This window comes from Epinephelus moara, chromosome 16, assembly GCF_006386435.1.
Source record: "Epinephelus moara isolate mb chromosome 16, YSFRI_EMoa_1.0, whole genome shotgun sequence".
In the NCBI taxonomy this organism is placed as follows: domain Eukaryota; kingdom Metazoa; phylum Chordata; class Actinopteri; order Perciformes; family Serranidae; genus Epinephelus; species Epinephelus moara.
This window is the reverse complement of record NC_065521.1, coordinates 17073025-17086390: the sequence shown is the minus strand read 5'-3', so window position 1 is coordinate 17086390 and position 13366 is coordinate 17073025. Positions and strand designations below refer to the sequence as shown.

Genomic DNA, 13366 nt, shown 5'->3' with positions numbered 1-13366 from the left:
GAAGATACACAGTGAAGACATAACATAATCCTAACACAGCAAAGCTGTTACCTGCAGCCTTCGCTTGCAAAGCTAACGCTACTAACGTTAGGTCAGTCCAACTCTGTGGTTTAATCACTGCGGGCCGCTGCGGGCGAGCAGAATCACTTCCGCCTCGGGTGCCGTATTCTGGTTTACTGACTTCCGCTGTGTGTCTGACCCGAGCGAGGCTACGCTAAATAGCCATATAGAGAAAGGCTTTTTTGTAGCTGTTGGGTTCAAATAAATATGCGGATCTTCAAGGGGGGGTGATACGAACTAGGGACAGTTTTATTAATGGTAAAAAGTTCTGCACAGCTGCTTTAAGTAAAAAAATGAAAGTTTGATCAGGAAAATTAAAAGTACTCAATGTAGAAAAATGTGCCCTGTGCCTGTTGTACTATTACATATTATATTATTAGATTATTATTTCTCATGCATCACTGTAAAAGCAGGATTTCACTGCTGTAGTTGGCTGAGGTGGAGCTCAGTTTTAACTATTAAGTGATGATTATTTCCAATATGAATCATTCTGCTGATTGTTTCTCCATTAACTGATTGTTTGATTGGTTTGTAAAAATGAGTACAAACTAAAACATTTTAAAGAAAACACGCAGCAAATCCTCAGATTTGTGAAGCTTGAACCATGAAATGCTTTGGCATGAAAACTAACCAGACCATTAATATGTTTTTTAATAAATTTTCTGTCAACTAATTGATTCATTGACCAGCTGTTTCACCTGTACTTGTATGTACTGTTGGGGACTTTAATTTATAATGAGACATCATATTAGAATAGCTCCCCTTTGAAATGTAGTGCGACAGAAGTCATGAAATGAAAAGCATAAAAGAAAAGACCCAAGTAAAATACAGGTACCTCAAAATGTAGAGTATATTAGTAAATAAATAAATGTAGGACTTAATTACATTCCATCCCTGGTCATTACATAATAATGCACAAACTGAAGGAAGTGATGGGATTTCATTTTTATTTCATACGACTCTATGTAGCAAATACATTGATTGACTGATTGAGCGTTTGTAGAAGGTGCTTGATGCTCAGTGAAGTACTTTGTGCATAGTTGGCAAGCTACTGTGTCTTGTCAGATAATAAGTAACATGCTACTTAGACGCTAACATGCTCCCACTGGCCAGTTACAAACTCTCAATTAGCAAGCTAGCTTGGTTGCTAACGGGGCAATATGTTTCCACAATTTAATAAAAAGAAGTATTTGTTCCATCTAAGAAATATTTGTTCCATCTATTCCTGTCTTACGACTGACTCTGAGTCACGCCTCTTTGGTTGAGCAGTTTATACTTGGAGCAGGGTTATATAAAATCAGATGGTGTGCGCAAGCTAACGAGAGTTTCCACCATTTTAGACTCTGTGGCTCTCTGTTATCAAAGAGCAGCATTGTTAACACAGTTTGAGATTGGTCAGCTGCACAAACTGCATATTAAAGTTCCTCATTCATTAAGGTTTTGCTAATATAGTGTTGTTTTATCTCATTTCACCATTAGTTTGGGACCCCCAGACTGAAAAGAGAACTTCATTTCACACATTAAGGCCTGTTCATATGTCTTGGGGAGTACTACAGCATATATGAAAAAAAGTTGTATAAAGCTTTTTGCAATTCAAGAGGGAGCTGCGTGAAAACTGATGAATTGCCTCAGCTGACTGTAGAGACTGAAGACTTCATGTTAGAAAATAAAAAAAATCTGGATGTGTGGTGTTAGAAAGAAGTGGACAGTGGAGTTGCATTGTGGGTAGTGCCTGCGCCAGATTTTGGCAATGAAGATGAATAAGTAGAGTAAAAAAAGAGGACATCTCGAGTTCTACTACATCAATTTTGATCCCTTTAGGATCTGATCCTTTAGTGTTCATCGTGACTCCAACATGATATAGTAGTACAGAGCTTAATCGGTGGAGTACTCTTATGTAGTAACTGCCAACATGATTTTAGATTTAGCTCCTGCTGCAGCTCTCATTTTTCACTTATCAAGAACAGTGATATGATGAACAACTCCCTGTAACGTCAAAGTCACTGGTGACTCAGAGTCCCATTCAGTGCTTATTGAACCATCTTGGTGGTTTCCTGGGTCAGCGGGAGATTCCCAATCTCTTCATAGCTAGTGTCAAGAAAAGGCTAAAGACAGCTGATATCAGGTTGGCACTCAAAGCCAATAACTGCTGTCTGCCTTCCCAACCCGACTGATCAACTATTGAAGGTTATGTTCACATTACAGCTAAGTGTCTAAATGAAATGTTTTCCTCTCATTTGTGATGCAAGCTGATGGTGTTGCTATCAGCCGAAACCCCAGAAATAAGTCCAGTTCTTTTTCTAATCTCCATCATTCACATAATGTCTTAGGAAAGTGTGTCTCGAGGCACGCACCACCCAGTGTGCAAATTGGACACCCATAATTTAACAGTCTTCTAAAAATCTGATATCAGGAAGTGTGATTTTTCAGAAATGGTTTAATGATTTAGTAATCAGCAATGGCACTAACTGTCTCTACTGTGTGTGTGTGTGTGTGTGTGTGTGTGTGTGTGCAGGCATTTGAAGTGTGTGTACCAGTCAGTGGTGGCCGTGGCAGCTCCAGGAAAATCACTTACACCAACCCCTACACCAGGGGCCGCACGTTCCTGCTTCGCTCTGACCATCCGGACCTGCTCCAGTTCAAAGAGGATAAATTCCAGGTGAGATAAGACAAGAAGTCGTGCGGTTCTCTTGCTCTCATTAAGCGTAAAATCAATACTTTAATTAACACCTAGATCTACAGGGAACCTTCCTCCATGGGCAAAAGCTTGTCTTTGTTGTTGAGGGAAATTAAAACCTGCATCAGTACAGGTAGTTTTATGAGATGAATGGTGTCTTGTGTTGTGTTGTTGTCTGTAAATAATTAGCTATAGTGGAAAAGTGTGACTGACCAATGGCAGGAATCCTTTTTGATCAGCCTTTTTTGATCCTATTCAAAATAAAAAAAAATATTGTAATAACAAATAATTGCAACACTTATTCCAAACGTAATATGCGGTTTTAAAGACATTCTGATAGCTACTTTTAATGTCTATTAATTAAAGCTGGATGGATTAAAGCTTGCGTGGTTATACACTGACCTGTAGAAGAAGTTCTTCCACTAACATGCATATAATAGGTGTGTAGAAACCTCAGAGGTGATGTTCACAAATAATGGTATATTAACATATCATGGGAAAGTATTTTCTTTGGGGCTATTGTGCCTTGCTTCACTTCATTACATCACATCTATATGTAAAAAAGTTACTATTCAAATAAGTTTGTAACAAGTTGAAATTCCCTTTGAGTACTCTGCCTATATCTAATACTGTTATTCACATAATGTATTCCCATCATGCAACAGAGCAAATTATTTGTTATCAGTGAGTCGTCTTTTCACTGTCTGAAAGTCAGTTTTTGATGCTTCCAATGGCTTTGTGTGAGTGGGACTGGGTTCCTCCTGTTAAATAGTTTTACATTCTCCCCTCCTCTCTTCAAAGTGACACCATAAACTTTTTAGTTTTTTGTTTTTTTAAGCCACTTAACTGACAGAAAACCCACTAACACCCACTAATGTCTGGCTTTTGTCTTTAGTGGGCAAGGTTGCAATCAACATTCATTCCTGGGCAGTACCGCCAAAATGGCTTTTTTCAGTAACGAGTAGTGTAAGGCACTACTGTCCCTAAATGCAGTAATCACATTACAGTTACTAATCAAACACTTAAGTCGTTACTTGCGTTACATAAATTCATCATTAGATCTTCCCCTTACTTAAGAGTTAGTGACGACGGGCTTCAGGCTGTTGCCAACAGGTCGTCCTCCGTGTCCAGCCGGTCAGCCGGGAACACAGATGCGGGGACGAGCCAGAGGATGGGAGAGTTTCTGCTGCAAACAAGCACCGAGACCCGGGGAGACATGGGAGTTTATAATTGTAACGTCCATTGTCCTACTAAGTATTGATAACACGCTTAGTATTTTACAAATTCAAGTTTTTTTATTTATTTATTTGATGAACGTGACGCTGATATGCAAATATGAACTAAATGACTGTGGGGCAGTGGGCAATTAATATAATCATAACACCTTTACACACGGTAACCACCCCCTGCCTGGCATAACAACTTCTCCCTGCAAATACTTAAGGAGAGAAAGAGGGAAGTCTGCTTAGGGGCCTGCCTTGTGAACTAGCTGTGCAATGAACAAGAAGCTCTGGCCTGACACCTCATGCAACAGGCTAATAGCATAATGGATTTCAGTCATCTCTACAATTACACCGATGTGAGAAAACATATGCTTTTATACAAGTGAAGCCGACTCTGGGTATATCCATCTAGTTAACTATACCTACCTCAGGATTGTTACACATATGTAAGGTTTAATTCTATATCGTTAACTGGCAAATTACGTGACAATGCATTTCAGGCAATTTTACAGAGTAACTAGTAATGTAACGAGTATTGTAACTAATTACTTTTTCCAGGGAGTAATCAAGTAAAGTAAGGGATTACTTTTTTCCTAAGTAATGTGTAATGTGTAATACATTACTTTTTTGAGTAACGACCCCCAACACTGTTCCTGGGACACATTCTGCTGTAGTCATGGGTATTTATCAGCCCAAGCTCCAATCAGCAGTGATGGAAACATGACACCTGGGTAGTCACAAAAATGTTTGCCCTTTTTTCCTGCTCAAAACTCTTGGACTCTTTAGCCCCTTTCCCACTGGACAAAAAAACCCTACCAACACCGTTGGTAAAATTACCTTGCAATAGTCGCAAGTATATATCAACCCCAGCACTGATCAGCTTTGATTGGCAGTGATAGACAAACCACACCCGGGTGGACGTGCTAATAACAAACAAAATACTGTTTATATCTGTCCAAGCAGCGCCAGAACATTGTTCCAAATTTAAATGCCACTGAATTTGAGAGAGAGACTGAATAATTAAGAGATAAAAAAAAAAAAAAAGAATTTGCCACCTTAACATTTTTCACTAGCCTCCATGCTGCTTTCTACTGTTTACTATCCTGCTTTCTGGCCTGCCAGTGATGCCGAATCTGAAACACCAGGAAAAGAAAACAGAAAAGCATACTCGTCTGCGACATAGCTGTGTAGACAGCAATGGGAAAGGAGACTATTGCCTACTTTTAAACTTTTAAACGATTTTCCAACATTTAAACCTGCATACATGTGCTAATTTTGATGGAAAAGTGGTATGTGTCAAAAGTAACAGGTGATAAAAAGAAGCAGCCACTGTAATATTTTTTTCACTGGTCTACGTGCTGCTTTTTACTATTTACTAGCATGTTTTTGGCGCATTTGTGATGTCAAACCTGACACACCAGAAAAAAAACAAAACAGAAAGGCATACTTGTCTACTAGCAACAGGAAAGGAGTCTATTGTCTATTTTTAGCGTGTTCTCCAGTGTTTAAAACCCCAAATATGCACTACTTTTGGTATTGTTACACATTAAAACCCTTTTAAAACAGGCTTCAGGCTACAGTTTATACACTGACAATAGTTTTTGATGATTACATCAATAATAAATGATGCATTTTGTGTTAACAAAAGAGAAAGACACCAAACAAACATATGACAACCTGCTGTAGTACAGTAATTAAAATTAGGTAAGTGCAGCTGTAAAGTATTTGTTAATCACATTGATCTTAAAATGAGACACAAACATGTTTCTATATGCCTGGTGAACAATCAGCTATACAACTTTAAACCTTATTGCAAATGTAGCTGCTGAAAACAGTCTCTATACAGCCTGTATAGTGCGAGCAGCAGCAGCAGCAGCAGCAGCAGCAGCAGCTTGATTCCTCTGTCTGTGTTCACACAAGATGCATTCAGGCACAGCATTGAGTGTAGGTTACCTGTGTTTTGGTAGCGTTCAGAGCACAATGCACAATCGCTGTAGTTAGTTACACACATGAAATGGAACAGAGTAGACATGGAAAAAGCATCTTAAATGCCTCCTGTGTAGACATGTCTGTATTGTTGGTCTTGGTTCTGGTGGACATTTAAACTGTGAGAGTTACAGTATGACAGAGCTGTACTGCAGCCAGAACATGACGAGTTAGACATTTTAGTATTGGATTATTTCAACAATGTCATGCGCTGACATTTCCTCCCGGTATCAGCCTCAAAATCAGTTTTGGTGCACGCTCAGCTAAAATCATGAATTGGCTATGCTGCAGCATCACTGACTATGCATCACAGCCACAGTGCACTGTGCACACTGAGACTGGAGAAAGTTTCGACCGACATGCTGATTGTAAAAAAATTATAAGTTTTGTGTGGAACAGAAACCTTGAGTCTCACCGATCAGATATACAGGAATGTTTCTGACTTTCCCCTCATCTCGACAGGTGAGTAAAAGACATCAGTGAATCCTGGTGGTGGCTCTTTATTCCTCAGCTGTTAGATAAGTGAATGATTTCCTTGTTTGCCTCCAGACCCAAACAGGAGGAATGTAACAGTAATTACAGCTGTTGTTTTATTGTTATCAGTGTCTCTAATAGCTCATTCACTCACACACAGACATGAAGCACCGGAGTCACTGCCATCATTGCCGTTCATTTGCTGAGGTGTGATGAAATGACAAAACAAATGGGAAACCAGCATTTTAAATTAACAAATAAATGAATGAGACGCAAAGGGAGTCTGTTTCCACATAAAGTATTGAAGAGTCTCGCTGCTGCTGTCCAGAAGACACTGCATCAATGAGACAGGAGAAGGTGGGCAAAGTGAAAAACAGCCCATTGTTTTTTCCATCTTGTCAGCGAGGCGCCAGGTGTCTTATAAAGAATTTACTGTGCCCGCAGCATTAAGCAAATGTGGAGACACTTTTCTATTTTTTTGACACAACTACCTCACCGTGATAAAACCAGCTGTCAGGTGTGAAAGCAAGGCGGAGATCAATACTTTGATGCTTTTGGGGAAGATTACAGAATAAATCCCCCAAATTGACCCACATATCCATTGCTGGCTATTACAGAAAATACTAGAAGACAGCTCTGGTCTAATGGAGACACTGGGAATGATGGGAAGATTGTTTCTTTTCACAGTAACAGTTCCTTTGAGTCGATACCTAATTGTACGAACCTCTAAAACCTGTCCAGTTTTAATACTTCTTGCAAAATATGGTGTCAGTTTCTCCATGACACTTTGTTATAGTGCCTGCACGTTGGACAGCTCGTACTGCCTGGCCCACATAACTTCCCTTAAAAGCATTGCCAGTCATCATGTATGAGTTTACATAATTAAGATGAAATATTCATTTTAATGCACTGATTCAGCAGCTCGCTTGTGTGTAGGTAGGCTATTTAAGTTCAGTATGATGTTACAGAAATGTATCTGACCAACGATCTGTATCTATGGGGCAAGTGGCAGTCGTCCCACTTACCTCCACGGTCTTGTGCTGCATTCATGTGCTGTCTGAATAATTTGAAAAATGAGTTCACAATCATATTTTATGGCTCTGTTTCCTTTGCTCTTTGTTAACACTGTGTTAAAACTCTCTGTGCAATAAAACACATCTTCTTTGTGGCATCCATGTTGTCTCCACTTTACAACTTAAAGCTCATCATTGTCCGTCAGAAGAACAACCATCCGTGGAGCATGTGAATGCACCAGTGGCCTTGGCTGGCAGAGGTTTTGACTTGACTTTGATTCAATTGCTTCTACTTCACTCGCCATAGCTGACAGCTTGAGCCGTAACCTACAACAACTTCACATGGGAAAAGTCTTGGATTTATGAGCACTCAGACGTTAAACAGGCTGACCCTGTACATACCAAACACTAAAATGAGTTCCTCGAAAAGTTTTGTTTGCTCATTTTTTCCCATCACTTCTGGGAGAACAATAAAAAATACAGAATAAAAGCCTTTAGAACACTTTGATCCCCAACAAGAAAAACATTCAAACAATAAGCATTGTGCGCCTTTATTCATAAAAAACAATAATCAAAATCACACTGTGGATCAAGAGACGGTAATTCAGTTAAAAACACAAAGTGCGATGTCAAGAGGTTTGAACAATTAAGAATACAAGCCATTTGGGTTTTCCTCGTACAATTAATAACCCTCATTAAAATAGTCAGTGGGAACCCACAGTGAGGATACACAGTAACACTGTGTGGGTAAGCTTTTGCACCGTACACAGGACATTTATTACACCGCAGTAAAACAACAACAACACATAACCAATTTACAGTCGCACTTCAGTATTTTAATATTGTTGCAAATTGTTATTCCCAACAGTGGTAGCAGGCTGCCTCACATAAAGTTGGAAGATATTATTTTATTTTTTTTTTAACTTTTTCATTTTTTGACAGAGATTAATGGCACTAAATCTGTTGGACTGTTGCTTTAGAGAAAGTGAGCAGGTTGCTCCAAAGTCACTGTTTGAGAGCCGAACAACAGTAATGACTTTTAAAAAGAGGGCACCATTGTCCAGACACTAAAATGGGACAAGTGACCACAGACAAAACAGGAAGGAACACCTTGTAATTTATTACAAGGTGTACAAGGTATATTTTTCTGTTTTGAAAAGACCCTTTCTAACATAATTTCAAAGCTTGGTGTTTTTAAAATCTATCTAGTGGCTTTCTCCTCAGCTCTGAAGGACAAACCTTTCTCATGTTTTAAATCTCACACTTAGGCCTAGTCCACACGGACCCGTGTATTTCTGAAACCGTATATTATTCTATGACATTTGGCTGTTTGGCCACACGCAACCACACTTTTGGGCCCCTGAAACCAGGTTTCTTTGAAACCGGAGTCCAGGGTGAAGTTTTTGGAAGACTCCGGTGCCAGCGGTTGTGTGTAGATAGGATAACCGCAGTATTTTATTACCTGTCTCCATTGTTTGACGTCACAGCGACAGTAAATAGCTAGTGAAATGGCAGACCAAACAAACAAGCTGGTGCTAACTTTATTTGTGAGCCTGCTATCTGCTGTCTTTGGATGGCACATCCAGCTGTTCGACCTAACGACCAACGAAGGAGGCTGCTGCTGTTGCTAGCTACCCCAACTACACTACCACGAAAGCAGCGATGGGCCTGCCAACGGAGGTTCTGGATCCGGCCGGGTCGGACCTTCGTTGGCAGGCCCATCGCTGCTTTCGTGGTAGTGTAGTTGGCCGTTCAGGCGCCTCTGCTCTTGAATTAGGTCGCGCTATTCTTGTGGGTCGGGTTGTTTTTATTTTCTGCACTTCCCTATTCTGGTATTGACTCTGACTTCTGAATGGTTAAAATGGCCTTTCCATTAGAAGTTACATCACCACCTACTGCTTCGGCATTTGTATTACATCACTTGCTTGCGGGTTTTGCGGTTTCGTGTGGATATTATATTTTTTCCTCACACCACTCGTGTGGAGGAATTTTTTTTGGAAACTGTAGCCCAAAAAACTTCGGTTTCAGAAGTACACGGGTCTGTGTGGACTAGGCCTTACTCTGACGAGCGTATGAGCTCCTTCTTTTTCTTTTTTTTTAAAAACAAGTTATTCATTTTTTCCTCTTCCGTGAGGTAGGTTATGCAAATCAGGAACCCAATCAAGAAATCAACTATTTGAAAAAAAATTAAACAAAATAAAAGTTTGAGAAAGATAACTGAAAAGTCATGCCCAAAAATCCAAATCAAATCAAGTCATACAAAATTCAAACATTCTCACTACAAGATATAATTAAGGATTGTATGCAAAGACCTTTCATTATTATTCTGAGGTAAAAAGGACTCTGTTACTAACAATCGGATGAATATGAATCATATCTGTTCACTGTGTTCAGATTGGCGGGGGAGAGAGTTACACCATTGGACTACGGTTCGCCCCCAGCCAGAGTCCCGGCTCAGTGGAGATACTGGTCTACGTGAACAACCTGGAGGAGAAGACGGAGGAGACGTTCTGTGTGAAAGTAAACTACTCATGAACTCAATGGTATTGGTTTCAACCAGCGAGTACAAAGTGTACCCTGGAACTGTTGACTGATCTGTGTTTTGAATCTATTTTCTAAGTGTGAAATGAATTCAAATGAGCTGCAATTTTTCTACTTAGTGTGTGTAATTTTGCATTATATCAGATTTTAAACAGAAATAAACTCTTTATATCCCATATGTTGTTTTGTTAGCCTTTTGTACAAGGTGAGGTGTTCTACTGAATGAATGGATGAGAGCTTTTGTGCTGGCCCGATGAGCTTCACTGGAACAAGGTCACAAGTCTAAAAATCAAACACATTGAGTGCAAGATAAGCAGGTGCAGCTACTTTCCGAAAAAGCTTTGAACAATCACCTAAACTCAACACTTGGTTCACTAAACTGTACACCAAAGCAAAGAAGAAACTAAACCGTACACTTTTACGTATACAAGCAAAAGTTAGGGTGCAAAAAAGAAAAAAAATCTGCAAAAGTATTTGAAGAAATACATGATTTTTAGATTTGTTTTGAAGCACAAAAAACAGCAATATCAAGGCTAAATCCCAATTGTGATCCGTCCTCTTTTCGATGTGTCCGGCAAATGTCTGAACGTTCATCCCCAACCATCCAGGTGGGCCGAGGGTGAAAGCAATAACATTTTATCGACTTTAATTACCCAGCAACCCTACTTGAATGCCACTTGATGGTTGAGTTTTAATCTAAGACAAGCCAGGGGTCCGCTCTCTGCGTCCCCTTGCCTCCCAAACAACTTATCCTCATCACTGGCGTTATTAGAAACGGTGCCGTAATGAGGTATGACTTTCCGACGCGGCACACATCTCCTCAGATCGCCCTCATTAACACCAGCACACTTAAAACCCCTCCATCTTCTCCTTCCTGCTCGCTCCCTGTCACTCTGCTATATGTCTCTCCGTCTGAGAGAGAGAGGGAGAGAGAGAAGGCCGTGCACATTTTGTTATGTAACACTCAGAGTTACACAATCCCCCTTCCACCCCCTCCCTCCTCGTTCTCTGTCTCTCATTAGAATGCAGGCTGCAAAATAAGCCTCAGCACAGCAGCAAAGGCTAATAAAAAGACTACAGCAACCACCAAGCCGGCTGCACTTCATCTTTACCTTCTGTAACATCTTGTCTGAAGCGGAAGCCTCATTGTCTTCTCCATTTTATGTTAATATGTTAACAGCTCACAGAAATCGACATTAAAGCTGTATTGACTTAATAATTTGTTCTCTGTAGCCCTCTGGTTCCTCTGCTCAAAGATGATCTCTCCCACTTTGAACATCCGGCTTAAAGGATGGGTTTGGATTAAAGTTTATCTTAATACATAACTTATATACCATATGTATGTTGAAATATTTATTGGTTGATGTGATTAGGGCTGTGACGGTATGGTTTTTTTTTCTTACTGTGATATAAAAGCAACATCTGTCTGGTTGAATCGCTGAGCAAATCCAATACATCTTCTCGCCCAACTCATCAAATACTGAGGCTTGTTCGGTGGCCCTACATGTCAAACGACACTATAGGTATCCCTCACGCATCAGTTTTGGACGCTGTGACGGTGTTCAATTTATGCTTGTTGCATGCATGCGTCTTTTCAAACTGAACTTCTCTTTTCACATGAAAAATTAAGTTTACACTCTAATTAAATACATAGTCTCTTTTCAAATAAACTTACAACGTAGGTAAAAAAAACCAAAACCTTCATTTTTAGGTTAACTTCCTTAGGCTCCGGCAACAAAAGCGTGTGGTTGGTAAAAACATCACAGTTTGGCTTCAAATAACTAACTAACCTAACTTAACATCTCATGACATACATCACATACGTCACTAGTGTGGTATGCTACTCATATTACCACACTACATTGTTATCAGAATAACTCAATGGATTTTTGGTATCACTCAAGACAAACAGTGGTCTCTTGGGTAAAAGTCCAGAGTTTGTTTGACCTCCCCGTCAGATTTGCTGGCTCTTTATCCTCCTGAGACCCGAACTTTTGTGTGGAATACATTTTTAATTTCTCCTGGCTATTTGGGATCAGAAGTCCCATTGTCCTCAAATAGGACAACAATAACGTCCCAATGTCCTTAAACGAGACAATAATAAAGTCCCAATGTCTTCCCAGCAAGTACTTCCTAATTAGTGTCTTAGCTTTTTACTGTTGCTTAAATTGATTGTCAAAAATGTTGCCATATTGAACTACAAACATTATTAATCATAAATAAACAAGTTTCAACCATAAAATGTGATCATGTCTCGGACCATGTCCACTTTGATGGCTGCCATCTTGATTTTACACATATTAGTGTATTGTGCTCTTGCGACCATTAGATGGCACAATAAAGTGTCCCAGAAGACAACAACAGATCGAGTGAAGTAAAAGGTCAAGTAAACCCAAAATGCTATGTCCTCATATGAGGGGTCTCAGAAGGATCAGGAGGATATAATATGACAGTTGCTCAGTGTCAAAAAATGCCACCACCTGCTGTGTCTCATGCTGCCACTGAAGCCCCTTTTCCACTGCACACAAAGCCGCTAACACCCGCTAACATCTGGCTTTTTAATGCAATGGAAAAGGTTTTAATCTGCATTCACACCCGGGTCAAATGACTCTGCAGTAGGCATGGGTATCTATCACCTCTGTCTCCTGTCGGCATTGATGGCGACATGAGCACACTAATTTTAGCTCCTTTACCGGCGAGATGCAATGACGAGCCCTCACAAAACAGCGTCTGTCTTGGCCCAAATAGCACTCAAACATTGATCCAAATTAGTCTGCACCGAGTTTGAATGAGAGACTGAATGACTAAGAGAGAAACTATTAAAGTTTTCATAGGCCTCCATGCTCCTCTCCACTCTCCTGTTCTACAGCCTGTCCGTAATGGTGAATGTGACACACCAAAAACCCACACCCACAGAAAGGAGTATGAGCTGCTGCAGAGCTGCTCTCATCTACTGGCAATGGGAAATGAGCCTATAGCCTATTTGTAGCAGGTTTGCCACTGATCAAGTGTTGGTATTTCTGATCTGGAGTCAGGCTTTTAAGTCCTTGTATATGCTCCAGCTGAACTTCAGGTTGCATTTTGTGAAAACGTAATTTTATTTTGAAAAGCCCCTTTATGCATGTAACAAATATCCAGGGCTTACACTAGAGAGATGTGTTAGGCCACTGGCCAAGTGTCAGTATTTAACAAGTTAGGGATAAGAACGTGTTGGTGTAGTGTGTGAATGTAACACCAAGATTAGACTCACAAGTCAGTCTTTAGACGCTTTGCTTAACTAAAGACTGATGACTTTCTCCCTGATTTTGTGTTTAGATGGGCGGATACAATTTCAGAGTTTAAAAAACTCCCTACGTTGCAGAACCAATAGTAAATCTGCAGGGCGGTCCCTT

General features: G+C 40.1%; 1 protein-coding gene across 1 annotated transcript in view; it reads left to right on the top strand.

The window, feature by feature from the left end:
* nphp4 (nephronophthisis 4) overlaps positions 1-10144 on the top strand; it is a 229400-nt gene extending 219256 nt beyond the window's left edge. The window contains exons 29-30 of the mRNA XM_050066031.1: positions 2576-2719; positions 9828-10144. Of these exons, the coding sequence (XP_049921988.1) occupies positions 2576-2719; positions 9828-9968 (285 nt within the window). The 3' untranslated portion in view covers positions 9969-10144. The remainder of the gene's footprint in view (positions 1-2575; positions 2720-9827) is intronic.
* Positions 10145-13366: the final 3222 nt, after the last annotated feature.